This window comes from Argentina anserina, chromosome 3 (genome assembly GCF_933775445.1).
Source record: "Argentina anserina chromosome 3, drPotAnse1.1, whole genome shotgun sequence".
NCBI lineage: Eukaryota > Viridiplantae > Streptophyta > Magnoliopsida > Rosales > Rosaceae > Argentina > Argentina anserina.
In genome coordinates this window covers 32,725,995-32,750,089 of record NC_065874.1, presented here as the reverse complement: position 1 = coordinate 32,750,089, position 24,095 = coordinate 32,725,995, and the positions used below count along the sequence as shown (strand labels likewise).

The 24,095-nt window shown below is 37.5% G+C and overlaps 4 protein-coding genes and 2 pseudogenes across 5 annotated transcripts; 5 read left to right on the top strand and 1 right to left on the bottom strand.

The window, feature by feature from the left end:
- The first annotated feature begins 115 nt into the window (after positions 1-115).
- On the top strand, positions 116-1,857 carry LOC126786604 (pentatricopeptide repeat-containing protein At5g66520-like; annotated as a pseudogene).
- A 32-nt stretch (positions 1,858-1,889) lies between these two features.
- Positions 1,890-7,438, bottom strand: LOC126786606 (actin-related protein 8). 2 transcript variants are annotated; one of them, XM_050512461.1, is made up of 13 exons: positions 7,039-7,438; positions 6,739-6,824; positions 6,391-6,461; positions 6,158-6,225; positions 5,808-5,869; positions 5,573-5,670; positions 5,352-5,433; positions 4,787-4,929; positions 4,531-4,679; positions 4,185-4,318; positions 3,996-4,114; positions 3,628-3,779; positions 1,890-2,074 (listed from the first exon to the last, which is right to left on the bottom strand). In XM_050512461.1, the coding sequence occupies exons 1-12, from the start codon at positions 7,383-7,385 to the stop codon at positions 3,705-3,707; spliced, it is 1,434 nt and encodes a 477-aa protein (XP_050368418.1). In that variant the 5' UTR covers positions 7,386-7,438; the 3' UTR covers positions 1,890-2,074; positions 3,628-3,704. The 2 variants fall into 2 exon arrangements, with proteins under 2 accessions (XP_050368418.1, XP_050368419.1); XM_050512462.1 differs by lacking the exon at positions 1,890-2,074 and having other exon boundaries at positions 3,631-3,779; positions 3,996-4,110.
- An 871-nt stretch (positions 7,439-8,309) lies between these two features.
- LOC126789587 (uncharacterized WD repeat-containing protein C2A9.03-like) lies at positions 8,310-12,781 on the top strand (annotated as a pseudogene).
- A 633-nt stretch (positions 12,782-13,414) lies between these two features.
- Positions 13,415-17,412, top strand: LOC126789310 (uncharacterized WD repeat-containing protein C2A9.03-like). The gene is made up of 10 exons (XM_050515440.1): positions 13,415-13,575; positions 14,403-14,552; positions 14,791-14,955; positions 15,071-15,157; positions 15,269-15,403; positions 15,485-15,595; positions 15,798-15,889; positions 15,967-16,072; positions 16,357-16,443; positions 16,542-17,412. The coding sequence occupies exons 2-10, from the start codon at positions 14,424-14,426 to the stop codon at positions 16,953-16,955; spliced, it is 1,326 nt and encodes a 441-aa protein (XP_050371397.1). The 5' UTR covers positions 13,415-13,575; positions 14,403-14,423; the 3' UTR covers positions 16,956-17,412.
- Positions 17,413-17,802: 390 nt separating this feature from the next.
- Positions 17,803-18,501, top strand: LOC126788462 (photosystem I reaction center subunit V, chloroplastic). The gene has a single exon (XM_050514457.1). The coding sequence runs from the start codon at positions 17,944-17,946 to the stop codon at positions 18,421-18,423; it is 480 nt and encodes a 159-aa protein (XP_050370414.1). The 5' UTR covers positions 17,803-17,943; the 3' UTR covers positions 18,424-18,501.
- A 1,884-nt stretch (positions 18,502-20,385) lies between these two features.
- Positions 20,386-24,077, top strand: LOC126787734 (high mobility group B protein 10-like). The gene is made up of 6 exons (XM_050513638.1): positions 20,386-20,683; positions 21,742-21,820; positions 22,186-22,342; positions 22,427-22,495; positions 22,946-23,298; positions 23,760-24,077. The coding sequence occupies exons 1-6, from the start codon at positions 20,460-20,462 to the stop codon at positions 23,835-23,837; spliced, it is 960 nt and encodes a 319-aa protein (XP_050369595.1). The 5' UTR covers positions 20,386-20,459; the 3' UTR covers positions 23,838-24,077.
- Positions 24,078-24,095: the final 18 nt, after the last annotated feature.

The window sequence follows — 24,095 nt, the reverse complement described above, 5'->3', positions numbered from 1 at the left end:
CTTTAGATAATGGCTGTCACTACTCACTAGGGACCAAATTGAAAAACTTAAGCAGAATCTTATCACTTCCTTTCAACTTTCAACTTTCAACTTTCAACAGGCCATAGCTGTTCCATTTGGAGACTTCACATGGCTTCTGTTGCTCCTCCATCTCTTCCCAACCAAATTAAGTTAGGATCGTCGACGAAAATTCCGGCTCGAATGCCGGCCTCCTTGGTTTTGCTTCAAATGTGCACCAACTTTCAAGAAGTAAGACAAGTTCATGCTCAATTAGTTGTATCAGGACTAATTCAGAGGCCTATAAATGGTGGGAGGCTTCTTCAGGCCTATGTCACAGTGTCAAATTTTGACCATGCATTATCAATTTTTGATAGCATATCTAATCCTGATGTTTTTGCCTACAATACCATGATGAGAGGTTTAATACTGAGCAAGTCCCCTTATCATTCGCTGAACCTCTATAGGAAGCTCTTAGTAGATGGCTTAAAACCAGACAATTACACATATACCTTTGTTCTCAAGGCATGTTCTCAGGTGAATGCACTCTTCGAAGGTAGAGAAGTCCATGGCCGGATAATTAAGGCTGGGATAGCACCAGATACTTACATTGATAGTTCACTGATAAACATGTACTCAAGTTCATCAGATGGTTTGGTTTATGCAGAGCGAGTTTTAGCTTCCTTTCCGGAGGAGAACACACTTGCTAAGAACTCCTTAATTTCAGGCTACCTCAGTCAGGGTGAAGTAGAAAGTGCTAGACAAATTTTCAATGACATGGTAGCAAAGGATGATGCATCTTGGAGTGCAATGGTAGCAGGGTACACCAAGAATGGTATGTATGCAGAGGCATTAGTCATGTTTCAGAAGATGTTGAGTTCCCAAGTCTCCCCAAATGAATCAGCAGTAGTGAGCTCATTGTGTGCTTGTGCTAATTTGGGAGCACTAGACCAAGGCAAATGGATACATGCATTATATTGATAGAATTGGGGTTAGGATTAGTGTCACTGTGGGTACTGCTCTGATAGACATGTATGCAAAGTGTGGCAGCATAGAACATGCCTATGAAGTTTTCAGAAAGATGTAGTTTCATGGGGAGCAATCATTTCTGGTTTCGCCATTCATGGCCGAGCTGAAATGTGTTTTGAGTTGTTTGATGATATGGTTTCTGATGGAATTCACCCGAATGAAGTAATATTTGTGGGTGTACTATCTGCTTCTTCTCATGCAGGGTATGTTGAAAGAGGACACAAGTATTTCGATCAAATGGTTCATTGTTATGGGATAAAGCCATCCATTGAACATTATGGATGCATGGTGGATCTTCTTGGCCGTGCAGGGCGGCTGGCAGAGGCGGAGGAGCTCATCATGTCGATGCCAGAAGAGCCTAATTCGGTTATATGGGGTGCATTTCTTGGTGGTTGTAAGATGCACGGTGACCGTGAGGAGAGGGAACCTTGCTTTCAAGCACTTGACTGAACTTGAGCCAATGTCTGGTGACAGATATAAACTTGCAGGGATTATGTTTGCTAATACTGGGGAGAAGGAAAATGCTACTGATATTAGGAAGATCATCACGGATAATGACTTGGAGACTACTCGTGGAGTAAGCTCAATCGAAATAAATGGTTCAGTCCAGGAGTTTGTAGCAGGAACTCTTAATCATACCAGGCACAAAGAAATTCACAGAATGTGGGAGAGGGTTAATAGAATATTAGAAATCCATGAGCTTGAAATTGGCATTTGACTCTGGGATACATAAATTTGAAGTCTGCATTTGATGCTGATTCAGGTTGACAGTACAATGAGCTTGAAGAACTGCAAAACTGAGGGAAATAGCAAATTCACTTTTAAATCTACAAATTTCTTGTTACAATACTAGGGAAATCCCACGTCTTACATTTTATCATTCAACGTTACATAGAGGCTTACCGTATTTGCAATTTATTGGATATATCTAATTACATTATAGATTGCTTGATCTGTTCATAAATAAATGAGGTTTACAATATGGAACTCTCAAGTCTCACATGTCACCCTGTTCATCTCTATCCCTCTCAGCTCAGTTGGAATTTATGATAGAGCGTTTTGTTAAAACGTCTATAATAAACCCTGTAAAACATCATCGTTAGTATAGAATAAGCAGGGATCGTTCTTTCCGGGGAATTGAAGGGAACTCTAAACTTTTAGTGTTAACAAATAATGAGGGGTTTGAGATTGATTATTAACTACTAAAATAAAACCTAAATTATTATTTACATGATCGACTTCTCTTTAACAAACTTAAACCAAATTTACCATTACACCACATAATTACAAGTTCGAACATATCATGCATTCTAATTCGACCAATTACATACTTTTTAGACACCAATACAATTAGAGCCTTAGGGGACCATCTAATCGTGCAAGATTTCAATTAACATTTAGATTGACTTAGGGCCTAATCTAAATTTGCATGCAATCGAATTCAATAACACTTAGAGTAGAAATCAAACAAGATTACATTTAAACACCAAATCTTTGTTGGAGACATGTTTCATGTATGGCGTCACCCACCATGGTTTCACATGCAAATTTCCAGAATTTTTACCACTTTTAATCAATACAAATCGAACCTACTTAGGGCATGATTCGATATGTGTCAATATGGTTGATGAATCTAGCACTCAAACACAATCTTAGGGACTGCATCCAAGCACTAAATTCATATGCACATATCTGAAAATTATCTAAAAGTATGAGAAAGATGATTAGAACACAACAATAGAAATACAAACTTTAATAATTCTAAGAACATAAATTCGGTATAGTCTAAAAAAATATCAAATACAATCTGAAAATTCTAAAACATATACAAAACCAATATTTCCACATAAATAACAACTTACAATCTTCATAGACAAAGAATTGTAGATTAACACAAATAGACGAAGCCATGGAGATGAGTTGTGAGAATCACACGTTGTAGGAACCTTGGAGGTGTGTCTTCAATAGTGAAACTCGGTGGAGATGATGAGAGTTTTGGGGTGGACGGCTTGGCTAATTTGTGAGGGAAATTTATGGTGGTGTTTTGGTAGAGTTTTGGCTCTTGAATGCTAATGAGAAGTGATCATATTTGAGAGGTGAAGGCATGTATATATAGAGGAAAGATTGAAGGTTTGAAATTGCTTCTTTCTTCCTATAAACATGCCATGCTTTAATCCCTAAAACATGGAAAGTTTTATTCCCTAAAACATGTCATGCTTTAATCCCTAAAACATGTCATGTTTTATTCCCTAAAACATGCCATGTTTTATGCCTTTAATGATCATCTTCTATTTAATTGTTGCATGACTTGGCTCCATCTTTTTTTCTTTTATTATCTCTTCAATCCAATCTGAAAATAAGAAAATAAAATCATAAGTAAGAGATAATTAGTTTCAAAACCTAACAAGGATTCCTAGTCAAACTAGGACTCTAAACCAATTATGCGTTTTAACTCATGTAAGCACAAAAATGCATCCAATACCGCTCAAGACTCTTATTACGACTCAATGACTCAATAGTACAACAATAAGGGCTAAGAAAAGTACAAATTGAGGTAAAAACATGTTAAGAACGTTGCACAAAGTGCTTCTATCAATTTATAAGAAAATTAAGGGGCCAGATCACTAACAAAGTTACAAGCCACAGAAGCATTCAGATAGCTAAACCAGCTCAAGTACTCACCATAGTCTGACTTTAGACTTCTGGCGGAACTGCTTCTTCGTAATGCACCAAGTGCCAGGGAAGGTGCTCAACTGTATTATTGCAGGTAAATTAGAATAGACAGAACATGACTGGCACTCTAAGATTAGCAACTCAGATGATAGCTGGAACTTGAAAAAGTATACGGAAGACAAAAAAAATTAATATGCCTATAACCAACTCAACCGATGCATTTTGCCACATGGGAATGAAAACACGTGCAATGCTGATGATTGAAATGTCAATGCAAATTCATTTCTTGAGCTTACATTGCTGATTAATTTAGCCCCAAACCATGCAGTATCTGCACCAAATGGCGGGGGGATGACAGTGATTCCATTGGACACAGATGGAGGAAGAAGTCCATGTAATTCCTGCTGTAATCTTCCTGTATGAAAAATGTAATCAATATACTGACATTTAATATACCCACTCTACATTCCAAAATTGAATTATACCTGCAAGTCCTGGTAAACATGCACTGCCTCCCGCCAAGACTACCGTCTTGAACCAAGAATCATCACCTGTTAATTCTGCCGAATGGCAATGATCCATACAAAGAGCAACAGCCTGGTGCAATCCCATGGTACGCCTACCAAACATAAGATTACAAAATGAAATTTCCTATGAAATTATATATTTAATAAACTAAAGCATGTAATAATTCCACATGCTATATGTCAACGACCAGATCCAAACCATTTATAGGCCTCAGTCTATTAAATAACTACTTAATAGTGATTCAGGGCAACAGGGATGGTGGAAACAGGAAATACGTAGCAAAATCCGGAAAAACATACTTACACTCCTGCAAGTCGTGGCTGGAATAAAATCTCTCCTGTTTGAAAGCGTTCTTTTGAGAGAGTATACCAACCGTCTCCACCGGCTCCAAATGAAGCTTTTGTGTCTTTAGACAGTTCAGCTTCATAATCAGCAGCAACATAACATAGTTTCTGATAGTGTTTGACCAACAACATTAGCCAACATCATACAGGTCTTCGAGGAACACTAGGAACATAAATATATCAGCATGTAGCCACAAAAGGATACAAACATATACCTCTTTTATAGTCCGGATGGTAGACAGTGATTCAAAATTGATATTGTTCTGCTGCATCAGCTCCCTGAGGAACCCCGTAAGCTTTAATGCTCCCAACCCCATAACTTCTACACCCACCTTTCGCATAACTTTACCATTAAGAACTTTAAAAACATAAACACAAAAAGAAAGCTACAGTCAGTTCCATCAAATAGAAACAAGGATAAAAGAAAACTACTGGAACTTAATAGTTCAGTGCAAGAAATTTCAAGAGAGTATATAAAGGAAATTAAAGGAAGCATATGCCTCCAACAAGTTTACAGGCCACACATGGCTTTGTCGGATTTCTAGAAATAGATCTATGAGAGGTAAACTAAATCAAAGGACTTATCAATAACATGATGTTACTGAAATTAAAGAAAGCAAACACATATAACTATATATATATATATAATATATAGATATATATATAATATAAAATTATAGGCATTTCCCCCAGTAAGTATAATGTACTCATGGAGAACAAGCTTAAGAATAAAAAACCTAAGATCAGGAGGAAGATTTGATAAAACTTAAGCGAGCTTACTTGGGACAATAGACGTAACCTGGAAGCCAATATTTACAACAATGCCAGATATTCTTCTTGCTGCATATAAAGCTAAAGTTGCCTACAATTCAAAAGCATAGAATGAATGATAAATATATATGACACTAATAAAATAACTATCTGTTCTCATAGTCAGTCAAATCTAGTGTGCAAATCTGAAACCAAGAGATCCAAGATAGCAAGCAAGAGTGAGAACTAACCTGATTAATTGCACAGACAGCAGGGACATTCATGTCAAACAGTACTCTATGTATGGCTTCTTTGAGCTGTTGTCGTGATGCTCTGGCAGATTCAGTATCTGAATAAATGCACAGAAAGTACATGAAAATCATATGTAGTGAAGGATGTAAGAATAACAAAATCATAATTGTAACACAAAGAACTAATGCAAGCAATAAGGATATCACTCTAGAAGAAAACTAGGTATGAACTCACCATCATAATGACAGATTGGAATAGAAACAACCATCGGCTGCGAATTTGGTTTTACCTGCATCCTATATACAAAATATGTAAGACCTCGATGCGCTACAAAATTTCAAGCTATTAGTTGTTTGACAGTCAAGAGTCCGCATGCCACATGATAATTAAGGAGTAAATTAGCAGGTCAGTCAGCAATTACTTTAATTAAAGCTTTTAGTTCAAATCATTTTACATATGCTCACTTGTATAACTGTATTTCACTTGGGAAAGGGTCTACCCTAACTGACTGAGAGAGTATATCAATGAGAAGAGGTTGACTAGAACATCTGAGTAGTGACAGTGAAAATGATAGAAAGATTTACCTGCTATATATGATACCAAAAAAGTGCTGAAGTCTGGAGTACATTGGAGACTCAATATTGCCAAATTCCTGCATATGCATCAGATCACAATAAAACAGATGTGGCAAGAAAATTTCCCTTCATTGATGTAAAATTGGAGAGACCGAAACACATGTGACAAGTACATCTGTATATAAACCCAACAAATGGAAACCATATACAAAAGAACTTTCAACTATGAACAAACACCTCACCAAAAAGGTTGCTGACCGCCCAGATGGACAAGCATCTCTGCTCCAACCAAATTTGCAGTAGCCAGAGCCACCTAAACAATACATACAAACAGAAAACGAGAGCTTTTAAACTACGTAGAATCTAGATAGAGTTAAACCACTGGTAATAACTCCTCCTATATGGGTACATGATAATCCTACTAAAAGACTAAAACATTGCAGTTCCAACAGCATGCTACATTGCTACTTGACCATAAAAGAAATGAACAATGCCCCAATATCAAAAGCTTAATTCTTTCACCCTACTCCCACAATCTCAATTCAAAAATTAAAATTATGAGTTAGTATAAACACGTTAATGACACTCACCATCGATGATAATAGCACCGGGAACTTGCATTCTCTGACCATAAATAGATATCAAACGTAACCGAGGCACCTCACCCCAGAATGGTCTGCCAAAACACAAACAAAACAATTTCCACAATTTAGCAAACACAACACTCCCAAAATTCATACCGCAATTCAACCTACAAGCATCATCAATCTCATTGCCGACTTCCACATCATTATTAATAAATTTACATCCTAATTTGATCAAAAACCAGAGCGATCATTACACATCATTTGCTTCTCTCATTGTCTCAAATCGAAAAGGTTGAAACCTACCGGATGAGGTGACCGGACCGGAGATGAGTTTCCGAGAATAAAATGCTCTCACAGAGCGGTTCTTGCTGCTGCTGCTGAGTCTGCCAGAAGAAAATCCAGAGCTCATCGTCGGCGGCCAGTGACCGCCACGCCTTGCACACCGCGCTAAGCCTCGCAGCTGCCTTGGGCCCCACCAGTCTCAGAATCTGCCTCAGAAGCTCCGTCGGAATAGGATCGAAGGCTCCCAGCGGAAAACACGACGCCGCCGAAGGAGAAGAAGAAGAAGAAGACGACGACGGCGTGGACTTCGAGGTGGAGGTCTTGCAAGTGGAGACGGATTCCCAGACCTTCCTGATCAACGTGGACATGGTGAAAAACGGCGTGTCGTTTTTGGAAGGGAGGTGACGGAAGCGGAGGAGGACTGGAGGTGACTCTTCGAGTGGTTGGTGGCGCTGGTACGATTTTAGGAGGGAAAAGACCGGAAGAGATGATCACGTGGCTGGCTGTAATATCGACACGTGTAGATCTCACAGCCTCTGGCCAGCCTCGTGGAACGTGTGTAATTTTTTTTGAATTTAGTGGGTGTGGGGCTGTTGGAAAATTATTTTTTATTTTAAGAAATTACGTTGCAAAATACTTAGGAATATCAGAATTACAAGAAACAAGCTACATCAAATGTTTAAAATTGAGAAATGACATTGGTTATATCTAAACAACTCAAGAACGACAAGATGAGACCTAGAGTGGCTCAAAGAAATCGGTTGAAAGAGGGAAAATATGACTAGAAAAACCAGTAAATGTGTTTGATCATGTGAATCACATATTGATCGGCTGAATTTAGTTTATTGAGTGTAAATATAAAAAATATATGTTACTGTAAATGAAATAACTACTCAAAATTTTATTTTGTTAACCTTGTAATTCACTACAAAATGAATAACAAAAAATTCACACATACTAAAATGACTCAAAACAACATCATCAACTAGTGATTTGGTCACGCTCAATGTTGGGAGAGCTCCTTAATTATCTTTAGCTGCTAGTCATGCTCTCTTGTTTGATCAGTTAGGTTTTGTTCTGTATTTTTTTTAAAAAAAAATTATCGGAAAAAACTAGTGATTTGGTGATTTTGGTCGATTAGCTAGTTTAATTAACATCGTTGGTTAAGTGATTCAATATTTTTTAATACATGTATTTTTTTTTTGTTTAAGAAAAGGGGACATAAAAGGACTTAGAGGAAGTTGGAACACCAATTGTGCAACTTTTCTGTAGAGGCTTTGGAATTTGGATACACAGTTACACACTGGTCTATATGTAAGTCAGTGGGGGAAGGAAAGTTGAGTCGTCCTCACTGTTAAACCAAAGTTGAGACTTGAGATGAGAAAGTCTCATCTTAAAAAAGCACTGATCAGTTCGAAATACTGGATATAACAGAAGGTGAGCTTTGAGCCTTTGACTGTTTGGTTTAGTTTTTAGTTTCTTTGCTTATATATTCATAGATTACCTGATCATTCCTATGGCTATCAGGCGATGTCTGATGGTTCTCCTCTGAAATTTTGATCTTGGATTTGCTAGTGTAATCGCCGTCCCTCCAAATTCCGGATTTGGTAGTTGGTAATTTGGTTTTCTGCTTGATCATATTGTAAATCAGAGTTATCAGTTGTGTATGAATGGTTAATGTGCTGGTGAGAATTTGCTGATGATAGCTCAATCACAAGGTTTGATGTGTGTGATCTAGGGAAGAAATGAAAGGTAAATAGAAAAGCTGGGTCTTTGTCAAGTTGCCTTCATTAAAGTCTCAATCTTTAAATCCAAGAAACAACTCGGGTACTATTGTTCTGGATTTCGTTGAGCTACCCTTTGCTGGTGTCATGAATCATGATGTGTGCTTTTCTTCCGGTGAAAATTTCAACGCTGATATGCTTGTTAGTGCTTAGAAATTTAGAGCCAAGGTTTCAGGATATTGAAAGTCAATTGAACATACCCTGCCTGGTAACTTGGTGACTCCTGTGTTTTGTTTTTTTGGGTCAATGACTCAATGGTGACTCCTGTGTTCTGTTGAAGGTAAAGGATAAAACATACATTATAGATGAAGTATTTTAAGTGATTTGTGAATTGCAGTTACAAGCTGTTGTCTACTGATGTATGTCAATCAAAAACTGTATTGATAAATTGTGAAAGACTTGTGTTCTAATTACCTTGTGGATAGCTGTTATGAAGATCAGATCAGCGATATTTTCATTAAGTTGCCTGTTCCAGACCTTGGGTTTTTCAGCTTATTTTGGTTTGTATATTTGGTGATTTTTGTGTAACTGGCTTGAATACTTTTGGTGCTGGTTGTGGCAGTGATGTTCAAATGGATGATGATGTGCATGGTGATGTGGGTGGCGTATATAATGGTTGAGAAATGGCTGGCTCGGAGTCTGATGCACACAAATCGGACTGCGCGGTATGTGATATAATTTTATGTTCTATGGAACAATTAGGCAAGTTAATATTGACATTCATATGTTCATATTTCCTTACTTTTGTATTAGCAATGCACCTTTGCTTGTTTCTCTGTGGTTATTTCATGCAGAATACTGAAGAAGATGATACCACTGATGCTCAAGCAATCAGAGGAGAAGACATCCAAGGTATTCCTTGGGATAGACTTGGCATTACTAGAGAGCAATACCGACAAACCAGGTTACAACAGTACAAGAATTATGGAAACATCCCTAATTCTGGGGAAGTGTCAGGGAAGGTAATAGCACCATTGATTCAATTTTATTGGCTATTTACTAGTCAAAAAATATTTAACCGATTTATAAGAGTATTTCTTCAAGTTTTTATTCTCTCTGGTGAACAGGACTGCAACATTACAGAAAAAGGATCTTTATATTATGAGTTTCAGTGCAACACAAGATCAGTGAAACCAATTATTCTTCATTTTCAGGTCTGCTGAGACGACCATGTATTATTACTTACTGGCTAAAGTTTTCTGCATATGTTGTGACTTGTAAATCCAGTCTCATGCACATACCACCAATTATTATGTTCTCATTTATATCTTAGTTGGCTTTTAACCCTCATTCTTGCCTTGATACTTTTTCATTTATCTAAATTTTCGCCTTAATACAAAAGCTAACTCTAGGCTGATCAAGATGCTGCAGGCAAGTCAAAGAATATATAATAGATTAAAATAAATAGAGTAGCCATTCGTGCACTCTTTGTTGGTTGGTGTCTTATTGAGTACTTGTTTGTAGAGATGTCTGATATTATTTCAGATCTTTGTAATCAGAAGTTTAAGCTTCATGCCCCCCTTGTATTCGACGGCTTCATTATTTAAGGCTTAAGGGTAACCACACAAGCCCATATTTTCAAAAAAAAAAAAAAAATTGTCGCCGTAATACTTAATATTAAAAGTTATGGAAGTTTGTGACATTACAAATACCCTGCGTATTTTGCTAACATTCCCTAAGAATTTTCAAAATATACAAGAATAATACCATAATGCTTGATGTGGTTCTTTTAATTAAATTTATCTCTTATTTCTTTGTTGTTGCAGTTGCATAATTTGGTCTGGGCTACATCAAAGCACGATGTCTACTTCATGTCACACTTTTCTGTCATTCATTGGTCGTCATTAAGTTGCAATGCATCCGAGGTTCTAAATGTTTCTGGAATTGTCACACCATCAGAGGTGAGTGGTTCTCAATCTCAGAACCCTTATGTTTGCCAACAAATTTAATTACTGGGGACTGATGCTTTTATACATATCCCGTGTAGAATCATCCAGGAAGTTTCATGGAGGGATTTAAAGTTTTAAACAAACTCAAGTTAGTACTCTTGCAGTGAAAGATAAGATACTAGTTGTTGGAGGATTTATGGGAGAACTTATTTGCAAGGTGAGTTAGAAATGGTATTATGGAGTATATACTACGAGTAGTTATGAATGGATAATATAGAACAGAAGTCCTTAACTACTACTGCTTATTCGGCAGTTGCTAACATCTGGTAAAGGTTCTTTTAAGGTTTTCCTCACGAAGATCAAGTGAATTATATATTCTTTGACTTGCCTGCAGCATCTTGATCAGCCTGGAGTTAGCTTTTGTTACAGGACAACTGATGATCATAATGCCATTACAAATGCTATCGAGGTTTATGACAATCCCAGGTGCTTGTTCTTATTGACTTTTTTTTTCTATTAGGGACTGCAAATCTGGAATTTCTTCTTTCCACAAATGAGCTAAATTAATCTCGTCTCTTTGAACTATACAGTGGTGCCACTCACTTTACTGCCTCAAGCAATGATTGTGGAGTCAGAGACTTTGACATAAAAGCATTCTAAACATTTCCGTTTTCCTTGGCCATCAAATGTGTGTTTCCTGCATTTTGTTCCGTTTGATTAGTACTTCCTTCGTGAGTGTTTTCATTTCTGCACTTAATATATGTCATTCTTGAGGGTCGGCCATTTTTCTTGGATTATAAATCTCAAAATGCCTTACTTTGTTCAATTAAGTGTTTGATTTTTGGTGGCCACATTGCACATATAGAGACCTAGTCACTAACGCAATTTTGTCAGGCTTTTACACCATTCAATAACTCTAGTAGCTGCCATATATACTGTCATGCATTGACTTGTGGATACCTAGTCACTACTACATACTCACTATAATGAACTTTACTAAACTGAGATATGCTTTTATGCTTCATCTTTTGTAGCATACTTCTCTGAGTCCCGATGGTAAACTTCTTGTAGTAGTTGGTGACAATCTGGATGGGATGCGGTAGACTCTCAAACAGGAAAGGTGGTATTTACTTTACAATTTTGTGAACTGACTTTAGTGCCAGGAACTGAAGTTTTACTGATATGGATGAGATTCTTGCAGACGGTGACGCCTTTATGTGGACAACTCAGATTACTCGTTTGCATCAGCGTGGCATCCTGATGGTATCACCTTCGGCACTGGGAATCAGGATAAAACTTGTCGGGTTTGGGATGTTAGAAATCTATCCAAGTCAGTTGCTGTTTTAAAGGGAAATCTTGGAGCTATTCGGTCAATCCGTTATTCTTCTGATGGTCAGTATATGATGATGGCAGAACTAGCAGACTTTGTGCATGTGTATGATGTGAAAACTGGGTACGAGAAGGAGCAGGAAATCGACTTCTTTGGTGAGATATCTGGCATATCATTCAGTCCAGACACAGAGTCGCTTTTCATTGGCATATGGGATCGTACATATTCTAATCTTCTCCAGTATGGAAGACAAAAAGTGTGTTACTTAAGGATCCTGATATCTAAGCAACTGACCAAATCTTATCAGAGTATGTGTGCTTCTCATTTTGTTAACCCAACTTCACATTGTTTGGCTGTAATTGTGGGACATCTTCATTTATCCTTGCATGCAGGTCAGTGAGGTGAAAACTATACTGTCTGTAGCAGTAAGTGCTGTTTCACTTGCTTGATTTGAGAATTGAGATCTATCTTTCATTTGAAGTTCTCTACTAGCTAGATCATCCTGTCAAAGAAAAAAAAATATGCGAAACTGTTTCTTGCTATATCCAGATTTGAGAATTGAGAGGAAAGAAATAGAAATGACAAGAGAACTACCTACATCTTGGTTAGACAAGTCTCAAATATGAAAAGATTAGCCTTTATTCCATTTGGTGTACCAATAAGTAAAAGTTGAAAGTAGATTTTCTTGAATCAATCGGATATGACTGCCAACCAAATTGTGGTTGATTTTCAGGACAAACATCATGTCCTCATCATCAAGATAAAGACGCACGAAACCATTTATGTTTACTTATGTAGTAGTAGTGTTAGTTTTAATCGTTTATGTGTTCATAATCGCTATACCTCAATTATTGACCCAATTTTTTTTAGTATTTTAAGAAGAAAAATGCTAGCACACTATTAATGTATCTCGTATCTGTATGAGGAAGTACCAAACAATAGCAATATATTTCGCTTTTTCTCTCCCAAGTTATATGCACATATTTCTGGACTAGTTGTTTTGAAAGCAGGTCAAAACAAAGCTAGATTCCGAGTCTCTTCTCCTCACATCCGCAAAAGAAAACTCCTGAATCCGCTTGCTACTGGCATACCATTTTCTTCCGCCTATATATTTGTCACGACCTATGCACACAACTTTCTCCGTCGACCGGACCAGAAAATCTTATTTTCTCATTGACACGAAATGGACAAGGAAAGAAACTAGGCAGATTTTAGGGTAACATCCCCAAGATAGAAACTGTAACCGACTCTTGTACAAATCGAAACACCCCCAAAACGTATAAAAGTACAAGAATACAAAAAAAAATACGAGATATACGTATGGAATACATATATAAATGTGTGTATTTTTGTCACGTCATTTTCGTAAGGCTCTCTTCCACCTTTCTCATTTGCACGAAACCAAAACCAGTGGATAGATAGAGAGATAAACAATCCCCAATTTCGATCTCTCTCTCTCTCTCTCTTTGGATCTCAATTAGGTTTTCTCCTGTTTCGGGTTTCTCCAGTTTCGTTTCAGATCCGAGTTAAGTTCTTCGGAGCGTGAGCGAAAAAGGTGAAATTTTTGAGTTCAATTTTGGATGTGACAATTGAATCTTGATTGTTAAAGATTGGATTTTTAGGGTTTGGTTCAATTGTGGTTTTGTCGATTTCGGTTTTGATTTGTTCGGGAACTTTGATCGGCGGCGAGGGGAAGCTTGTCAAACGTCGTCGTTTCACCTAGAGTGGAAGAGTTTCTTCCTTTTTCTGTTGTTCTAAATTTGGAGGTGTTCATTTTTTTTGAAGTGGTGTTTTTTTGTGCTATTGTGAAATTAAGCTTTTTTTTTAATTATTATTATTAGGGTTGTGGTTTTTTATTTATTGTAATGATTAAAATTTTGTGTGCAAATGAATTGGTGAAGCTTTGCATTGTGGTTTGATGGGCTGATGAGAAATTGCAGTGGGTTTGTTTAGGTCAGGAAAGTTTTTATGTGTGGTGATGGAAGAAATGTTAATGAATATAAAAGCTGGGGGTTCCCGCCACAGAAGTTTTAATCTTTAGGATTAAGAAGATGTCATTGTGTCTGTGTTTGCATTTTTTGTTTTTATACAGTGTTCTGATGGATGTGTACAAGCTTGTGTCAATGTAGCTTTGTAGCTTGCATAATCCTGAAGAAACTTCGTGTATAAGAATAGGTCCATGTTTGGCTTTCAAAAGAAAAAAAAAAGATTAGTCAATGTATATTGAAATTTTACGAGGTAGATGCTACATTATATGGAAAAGTATTCCAATTTTGACTTGTGTGTTGCAGTCAAGTGCGCATTTAGAATTTGTGTGTTTTTATAATATTTCTCCTTTTTGCTGATTGTCGAGTAACTGGGTTGAATATTTATTGGTGCTAGTTGTGTATTGTTGGTAAGAATATGTCTCACTACGCTGGCTACATGGAAGATGAATATGAAATGGAAGATGTAGATGATGATATGGATGACGAATTTCGTAGTAGAGACCTGGCTGGCTCCGAGTCTGATGTCGATGAAGTTGACAATGCGGTCAGTGATATATTTATTTGTTCTACATAATATGTATATATAATGACACTTTCAAAATAGTTTGCTATATATATATATATATATATATATATATATATATCTCACTGTCCTTTGCTGTTCAAAGCGGATTCCCCACTGGCAGGGGGACAGGAGACAGCTTCAGTATGGGATGTCAATGTTTATCGTTTCTTTGGTTACTTCTTATCTGATCAGAAAATTTTCTATTGATCTTGTGCAGAATAGTAAAGCTGATACAACTGCTGCCCAAGCAAGAAAAGGAAAAGACATCCAAGGGATTCCTTGGGATAGACTTAGCATTACTAGAGAGAAATACCGGCAAACTAGGTTAGAACAATACAAGAATTATGAAAACATCCCTAATTCGGGGGAAGGGTCGGGGAAGGTAAAAACCACTTACCATTTCTTTTTTCTGAAGTTCTCTGATTTTATGCAAATATAAAATTTGGCTTGCATGCTAAATTTGATTTTGATTTTGATTTTCTTCTCTTTGGTAACAGGATTGCAACAGTACTAAGAAGGGATCTGTATATTATGAGTTTAGACGTAACGCAAGATCAGTGAAATCAACTATCCTTCATTTTCAGGTGTGCTGAGTTCAAGCATGTATTATTATTTTGATTATGTTTGCTTTTTGGTAATTTAGTTCCTATTGATGTGGTTTGGTTGACTGAATGTTCTTTTACTCGTTAATGCAGTTGCGGAACTTGGTCTGGGCAACTTCGAAGCATAATGTCTACCTTATGTCACATTTTTCTGTCATTCATTGGTCATCATTAAGTTGCAACAAGTCTGAGGTCCTAAATGTTTCAGGACATGTGGCACCATCAGAGGTGAGTGTTCTTTTAGATAACCTCTTTTTCTTATTTACCAGTCTTTCACCGGTAGTTGATGCATTCATGATTAACATGTAGAAACATCCTGGGAGTCTCTTGGAGGGATTTACGCAGACTCAAGTCAGTACTCTTGCAGTAAAAGATAAGTTGCTAGTTGCCGGAGGATTCCAGGGGGAGCTTATATGTAAGGTGTGTTACTAATATATAATATCTACCATCTCTCAAGTTATTAAATTACTTAAAAAAATATTTATTACATCAGAAAAACATTATAACTGAAAATGGATGAGCACTTATTCAGCAGTTGCACATCTGTGGTACTCTTTTGGTCATTCCAGTTTAATATTATCTATCAAAATACTAGAGTGTAACTACTCTTATTGGTATGCAGCATCTTGACCGGCGTGGAGTTAGCTTTTGTTCAAGGATGACTTACGATGATAATGCCATTACAAATGCTGTTGAGATTTATGACAGTCCCAGGTGCTTGATCTATTCCTAGGTTGGATTCTCTTAGTTCCATACATGAACTCAACTGAATTTGTGTCCATGAATCACAGTGGTGCAGTTCACTTTACAGCATCAAATAATGATTGTGGAATCAGAGACTTTGACATGGAGAAATTTCAACTTTCCAAGCATTTTCGTTATCCTTGGCCAGTGAATGTGAGCTTCCTGCATTAATGTTGTGTTTCATCATTATTGTTAGATGTTAATATACTTTGATTTATTGTTGCTCGCACTTCATGCGTGGTTATCTGTATTGTTTTCTTCTTGAAGTTTACTAGTTACTTTATTTTAACAAGACCGAGTCTTATGTTTGGCCACAGTGTAAGTGCGTTCACCTAGTCACTAAGTGCTTGCTAGTCCCCAACTCTTTTTAAACTGCCATTCTCTTGATGAATCTTGTACTCAGTTTACTAAGTTACCTGCTATATTTTCTTTTATAGCATACTTCTTTAAGTCCCGATGGCAAACTTCTTGTGATTGTTGGTGACAATCCAGATGGGATGTTGGTGGACTCTCAGAGTGGAAAGGTAATTACTTCTCACTTTGTAAGTGGATTATGCTTTGTTTTCTTATCTATTGGCAGTGTGGACTCAAAGGTGTGCTAATATGGATAAGATTCTTGCAGACTGTGACAGCTCTATCTGGGCACTTGGATTTCTCGTTTGCATCAGCGTGGCATCCTGATGGTGTCACCTTTGCTACTGGGAACCAGGACAAAACTTGTCGGGTTTGGGATGTTCGAAACCTATCCAAGTCAGTTGCTGTTTTAAAGGGAAACCTTGGAGCTATTCGGTCAATTCGTTATACTTCTGATGGTCGGTATATGATGATGGCAGAGCCAGCAGATTTTGTGCATGTGTATGATGTGAAAAGTGGGTATGAGAAGGAGCAGGAAATCGACTTCTTTGGTGAGATATCAGGTATATCATTCAGTCCAGACACAGAGTCGCTTTTCATTGGAGTGTGGGATCGTACATATGGTAGTCTTCTCGAGTATGGACGCCGCCGGGAGTACTCTTATCTAGATTCTCTTATTTGAGTGGAATGTGCAACCTGCGAATAAGTGTTTTGGTGTTGCTGATTCTTCGTTGTAACTGCGAAACCTAGTAGCATAATTGAAGCGGTTGAAGAAGAGAGGGGTGTAAGTGTACATTAGTATCACTGTGTCCTGTGCAATTTAGTGTTGTTGTTCCAATTATCCATAAAGTGTGTAAAAGGGAGGAATGTATAGAAGGCCAAAGCGAAGGCCAGAAATGTTCCAAACAAATAGGAAAGACCAGGGGTGTCTTTTTAGGGTACAAGTGTTGTCTGTTTACTTTTTAGAAATCTATCTTAATATGGGACGTGTTATGTGAGAACTGAGAACCTAATGATCTTGTTGGTTTCTTGGATCCTAAATGATGTGTCTCGTGTTCCATGTAAATTTTGAATCGGATTCTCCTCTGTTGCCTAATCTTTATCAAGCCTCAATACTATGTCTTCTCTTCTTTTGAATCCATGAAGTGCTCTATAATAGGTATTTTAGGCAGGGCAATTTTGAAATCCGGATAGCCCCTGTTATTACCATATTTTAACTTGCCTAAACCATGTCTTCTCTTCTCATGTGTCTAAGAATCTCAAGCGTTTACAGTTCCTTGGCTTTCTTTGTTTGTGGTGAAGAGGAACAGAAGTGTGTTTGCCATGATACATCAGGTATGAGCTCCTTTCCACATGGTCAAATTGGACAAGCAAATGTTTTGGTGTTTATAGGCATCAGCTAGTTTTACTTGGCTGATACTCCAAAGAGATTCAACCAAAAATCTCTGATCCAGAAGCTACCAATTATACATTGCCAACTCAGCCTCCAAAATCTTACTTCACCGGTTCACATCCTCACAATCCTTTGCTCCAGCTCCACTCCAATCACAACTAGTGAAGATATGACTTTGTTTGCACTATTATACAAATCTCATCTCTTTCCAATCCAACTCCTGCTTTTATCATCATAATTCTCCTAGTCCCAAGTTTGCAACAACCACACTTCAACAATGGCAGCTGCTTCCTCTTCCACCTTGTTCCTCTCACCCTCCATTACCAGGCCACAACTCTCACCAACCCAAATCTCCTTCCAGGGCCTCAGACCCCTCACCAGGTCTGCAGCCCCAAGCACCAAGTTGAGCATCACTGCACCAACCACCAAGAGATCAAGTGTTGTTGTGAGAGCTGAGCTGAGCCCAGCTTTGGTCATAAGCCTCAGCACAGGTCTGTCCCTATTCTTGGGTAGGTTTGTGTTCTTCAACTTCCAGAGGGAGAATGTTGCCAAACAAGGCTTGCCTGAGCAGAATGGAGTGAGTCATTTTGAGGCTGGTGACACCAGGGCTAAGGAGTATGTGAGCCTCCTCAAGTCAAATGACCCAGTTGGATTCAACATTGTGGATGTACTTGCATGGGGCTCAATTGGTCACATAGTAGCTTACTACATCTTGGCAACCTCCAGCAATGGCTATGATCCCAAGTTCTTTGGCTGATGTTATTTTGATCCACCATGTTGTGTTATTTTCTCTTGCTTGTAATTTGTATAGCCTATCAATGAATCACTAGTTGGAGAGCTTCTGTGTTTTATTCTGTTTTCTTATATATTTACTTTTCTGAAACTTAAGCTCATTGTATATTCTGTTTGAATGCTGTGTTCTTGGAATTTCAAAAGCTCATTCCTTGTTCTCTTTATCTGATTGGAGGACCCTTCTGCAGTTCTGCCAATATGTACAAAACAACACAGAAACACAACACACTCGAGAATGCTAAGAATCTTAGATAGCTCATTCATTTGAAACTTCACACTTTTGGAGTTATAGTGAATGAAGTCTTCCCACAATATGCAATTAAGCTTGTGTCCGAATGCTTAGATCGTATGTAATATAATATACAGTATCACTTGACAAGTTGACATCTTGTGTGAATTTGACACTTCTGAGTTTATATTAGAGAGACTACAGAGGCCAATCATTTGCTCTAGATGGTCGTAGTTGGTGCAATATGTAAACCAAGTAGAGCTCATCTAAGCAAGAGTACTGATGCTAGCTAGCTACCTTGTGCTCTTATTGTTTGAATATTTTCTTCATATGTATAATCTGAACTGGAAAGCTGAAACAAGGTAGACGAACCAGGATGAAATGCCTGCAGTTGTATCGATGTAAAATCAAAGTTAGCTCAAGTTCTTTTCACTTCTGTAGACAAGGCTAAGAAGTCAAATCATCATGCGTCAAAGCTCTCAAATTGCTCGATCAGTCCGCCCTCAAAAGCAATGGTTCCAATGCATTAGACAACAAATACTTCTGTATTGTGGTATTTAGTATCTACATAAGTTAGAAACACTTCAAACACAGCCACCCAAGAGCATAATGATAAACTCTAATGGCCAAAGATGGTATAATATTCCATACGTACCGCAAATATGCTATAAAGTATAAACTGAACACGTAAACGCTCAATGATATTAATAAGATCATGAAAGTAACATCTTCAATATCTGGATATATAAATATTATATGAGACTCATATGCTTGATCTGAATAGAATTACAAAAAAAAAAACAGAGGTATTTTAGAATACCTCATAATTGGATATATTATTATTCCAAGTTCATTATCATCATCATCATCATCATCCACTGCCAGTCGAACCTTCGACGTGAAAGACTGTGAATATTTCACAGAACCAACACGCTAAGGACGACCAGCAAGGATGTACTACAACCTATTTAGTAAAGTAATAGACTTTGTCCACCTACTTACTCGTTTCACCATACAAACTAACAAACTTTATAACTAGGGAAAGAGAAGATCTCTTTGTCTCAAGCCTCGAGTTGTCGTCTGCAGAATAACAAATAGTTTACAGCAAGAGTTTGCTCACACACTAAAATTGCAACTCACTCACCGACATGCATTTAGCCCCTAATCTGAAGAGTGAAGACCCTTCTAATTTATCATTTGTGGAGTTAAATCAAGAAGAAAACCACCTCTAGGGACCTCAAAGAGGACAAACCGCTCACCAAGAAGAAATAAACGTGTTGTAGTCACACATTGCATCATCAAATGTATCCCCGCTAATGTATTATCTTCAAAATAGTGTAATTTTCATGTATAAATGATTCTATTCGAGAATGAAGCATTTCATTTTTCCTTGGTATTTTTAAGAAAGTGTTTTATTTTCGTGTACTGTACACACCAAACATTAACAATAAGCATATATTATCCTTCCAAAGTCCTCGATTCCATGAACCGATCAAGCCCAGCAAACTAATTTCAAATTTCACTACTTTATTATAGCCGGTATATATCTTTAATCTAAAGTATATAACATGTGCGTTACATTTCGATAAAATCTATGACTTAGAGGGGTCTGGCTTTGTTATATATAGGTTTGGGATGTATATAATGATACACATAGAAGCATAGAGAGTGAGAGACCCCAATATGACCTGGCCCTATTAGAAATGGGGAGGGGAAAATAAATCTACCCCAACCCACCATCTTTACCCCTCTTTGATTTTTCAGACTAAAACATGTCTGAGGTCCCAGCAACACCAATTACAGGAAAGGAGGCTGCTTGTCCACAACAACACCAACTCCTCACTCCCACCGCTAATGGGTCCTCCTCTTCATCCCTCACTTCCACTTCTAAGGTGTACCCTCCACCCTCCGCCGAGTTTGACGATGTGGCTCAAAGCTCTGACCTTTTCTGGCAAAAGCTCAAGGAGTTTCACGATTCCCTAGGAACCAAGTTCATGTGAGCTTCTGGGTTTGCTCTTATGTTACTTTTTTGTTATGTGGGCTTGATTTGCTTTGAGCTTTTGTTTGTTGTTATGGTGTTGCCATAATTGGGAAGTTGTACTGTTAATATTTTTTTAATTCTATTTTTGCATCTTGATATACTTCAGTTTACAACTTTGTCTGCCCTTCTGTGAATGTGTTAGTAAAGTTGGGATTCTTATTGAGAGTTGATGATGTTGGATTTAATAGCAACGTAAACTACACTGTGTGTTGCCTTTTCTTTTCATTTGAATTGATTGGTTGTGAACCTGAATTTTAAACTGCAGTGAACTGCAAGTTTGAGTATCTTGGCAAAGTTAGGATCTTTATCTAGCGTTAATTGTGCTGGTTTCAGTAACAGTATCAACTGTGCTTTTTCAGTAACAGCATGAACTGCATTGTGTACTTTAATCGATGAGTTTTAAACTACAACTGTATCCTTCCTTTTGTTGGAAAAATTAGTGGTGAACGCGTGCATTTTAAATTTCTTAAACTGCATTGCACAGCGGGTTTGAGCGTGTCCAAAGTAAGGAGTGGTAATGGTGTGGAATTCAATTACAACACCAACTAAACTGCACCCCGTACTTCAGTTGTTGAATGCTTGAAAATTGACAACTGTCTTTTCCCTTTCTTTCATTTGAAAAATTGGCCGTGAATGCGTGCATTTGGAAAATGTTTGTCTGCATTCCACAGCTAATTTGAGTGTATTTGCGAAGTTAGGATATTTATCTAGGGTTAATGATGCTGGTATCAATTAACAACGTCCAATGAACTGCATTGCATGATTCAATTTATGATTTTCAAGTAGCTAGTTTCAAGAATACAATCTGATGGGTGCACTTGGTTCTCATTTGATGAATTCTTTACTATCGTTCTATCATTCTTTCTTTCTCTCTGTTTTTTTTTGTCACAGTAATTCCTTTTACCCACTGACTGCCAACAACTCAACATTGTTTTCTTTTGTGCTCACTAATGGGAGTGCTGTATATAATATGCTGGATTCCTATATGAAGCCTGAAGCTTTTTTTTTTGTAGGATTCCTACTGTTGGAGGAAAAACTCTGGATCTGCATCTCCTTTTTGTTGAAGTTACAGCTCGTGGTGGCATTGAAAAGGTTCTTTTATATATCATTATCCGGCATTCTGGTTGTTCATAACTTCATATAAGGTTCTTGAAGCTAAAACTAAAAATATACTGTCTGAATCTCAATAATATACTCACTGTGTTTTAAGAAATTCAAGCTTTAATTAGTGGAGGATGCGGTCACAATTGACTGAATGCCTAGCCGACTTATATGTATGAGTATATGAGGAGTCTCAATTAGGACAAAAGTACTCTATGCTTCTGAAAAAGGTCCAACTTTACCTATTCCTACCCATTTGTATCTTTGCATATATTCTTTATTCAGTTCTGTCTCGGAAGTCACTCCATAGCTATTTTGTCTTTTATTTCCCTTTAAATCTATCAAACTGGTTGCAGGTGATTAGAGATCGCCAATGGAAAGAAGTGATTATGGCCTTCAAGTTCCCAACAACCATCACCAGCGCATCATTTGTCTTACGGAAGTACTACTTGTCGTTGCTCTACGACTTTGAGCAGGTCTATTATTTCCGTAAAGAAGTTCTTAGAATCCCTGGTAAATGAAGACATGGCTCCTTGTTATTTTGTGTGTTATTTGTTAATTAAAATGATAATATGGTTTTGTTACTTTATTTTCCAGATCCAGAAGAGAAGAATCTTGACAACGGGTCAGAACGGGTGCAAGGTATTATACGGTTCCAAGGTCAGGGTAAGTGCATCCAACTGAACTCTTTCCCAATCTGATTAACTGTAATAGCATGTTGATTTTAAAGCTGTAATAGATGTGGAAGTTTCTGGTGCCTACTTCAGATATCCTACGATTTTAAGTGTCGGCTAACAAATAGATATTATCATATCTGTAACTTCTTAAAGTTGGCATTGTTAAATAAAGAAGTTGACATTAGTCATCAAGATTGTGTGACATCCCTTATTAAATATAGTGGTAGCTGCTAAGAAGAAAGATAAACAACATAGGAAGTGTCATTGGCTATTTGGAAGTCTGTGTAGTTTAATGATGAATGACTTGCTGTGAATGCATCTTTCTAGTTCTTTGTTATGATTTCCAAATTCATTTGATCTTATTTGCAAGCTTCTAGTTTTCTGAGCAACTAGTCATGAATATTAATAATATGAATCTGTTTTGTCTATCTCGGCACAGCCACCCCAGTAGTAATGCAACCTGGTGGTTCCATTGTGGGAACCATTGACAGCAAATGTGACGAGGGATATGTTATTACCGTCAACTTGGGTTCTGAAGTTCTTACTGGTGCCTTGTACCATCATCCTGTGGCTATGTCTCAGAATTTTTCTGAGATGCCTACTCAACGGCACCGTAAGAGATCTAGGTTGGCAGCACGTGATCCCTCTCGGCCCAAGTCCAACAGGAGTGGCTATAATTTCTTCTTCGCTGAGCACTATTCTAGCTTAAAGCCTTTGTATTATGGCCAAGAGAGAGCCATTAGCAAGCAAATTGGGTTTCTTTGGAACAACCTTACTGAGGATGAAAAACAGGTATAGTGAGTTGATGGACACATCTCTTTCCTATTGCTGCTCCTTTCGCTTTTAGCATTAAGTTAGTTTTCTGATTTTTGGGGTTTGGATGATTTTGTGATATAATATGAAAGTCTAAAAAGAGGTTTCACATTGTTGAATTTTAGATTTACACATATCGAGCTTTTGTTTTCCATTTTTTGTATAAACATAACTCTGTTGAACCTTTGTTTTTCTCAACCCTTCTGGGTGGCTCACTCTATCAATTTACATTATAATAAATCATAAATTAGGGGTACGTTTCTTAATTTACATTGTGAGGTATACGGTAACCATGTTTATCAACTCACTAAGCTTCCATTGTTTAGTTTGCTTAATTCAAGGCAGAAACATGGGTCTATTCATATACGATATGAAGATTCATTTACCTGTTTGTAGATACTTATAAAAAATAACACTCCACCTCCATTGCTGCTATGTAGGTTTATCAGGAGAAGGGGTTGCAGGACAAGGAGCGATACAAGAACGAAATGATGGAATATAAAGCACAGCAGTATTAGGCTTTTAGGTAGGCACTTGTTTCCCTTAGTATGTTCTTGTTGTAGCAGTAGTCTGTGTTCCCATGGTAAAAAGTTCATTTCTCTTGGCAAAGTCTGCCGGGTGAAAATCGTTGATTTGCGACATAAAAGTTGAATTTGTGTATCATTTGGGATTTCAAACAACTCTGTTGTAGTAATCCGTTGGTATCTAGTTGTAGCACACAGATCCAGCTTTGTTCTAACGAAAGCCAAATTACATTCCTCGAATCCGTCTTGATT

Coding starts and splice junctions, on each gene's coding strand:
- LOC126786606 (XM_050512461.1), bottom strand. CDS start 7,385: ATGTCCACGTTGATCAGGAAGGTCTGGGAATCCGTCTCCACTTGCAAG. Junction 4,680..4,786: donor CCATCCGGACTATAAAAGAG/GTATATGTTTGT, acceptor AAACACTATCAG/AAACTATGTTATGTTGCTGC. Junction 4,319..4,530: donor CAGCCACGACTTGCAGGAGT/GTAAGTATGTTT, acceptor TATGTTTGGTAG/GCGTACCATGGGATTGCACC.
- LOC126789310 (XM_050515440.1), top strand. CDS start 14,424: ATGTCTCACTACGCTGGCTACATGGAAGATGAATATGAAATGGAAGAT. Junction 15,404..15,484: donor GACATGTGGCACCATCAGAG/GTGAGTGTTCTT, acceptor ATTAACATGTAG/AAACATCCTGGGAGTCTCTT. Junction 15,596..15,797: donor AGGGGGAGCTTATATGTAAG/GTGTGTTACTAA, acceptor ATTGGTATGCAG/CATCTTGACCGGCGTGGAGT.
- LOC126788462 (XM_050514457.1), top strand. CDS start 17,944: ATGGCAGCTGCTTCCTCTTCCACCTTGTTCCTCTCACCCTCCATTACC.
- LOC126787734 (XM_050513638.1), top strand. CDS start 20,460: ATGTCTGAGGTCCCAGCAACACCAATTACAGGAAAGGAGGCTGCTTGT. Junction 20,684..21,741: donor TCCCTAGGAACCAAGTTCAT/GTGAGCTTCTGG, acceptor TTTTTTTTGTAG/GATTCCTACTGTTGGAGGAA. Junction 21,821..22,185: donor CTCGTGGTGGCATTGAAAAG/GTTCTTTTATAT, acceptor AACTGGTTGCAG/GTGATTAGAGATCGCCAATG.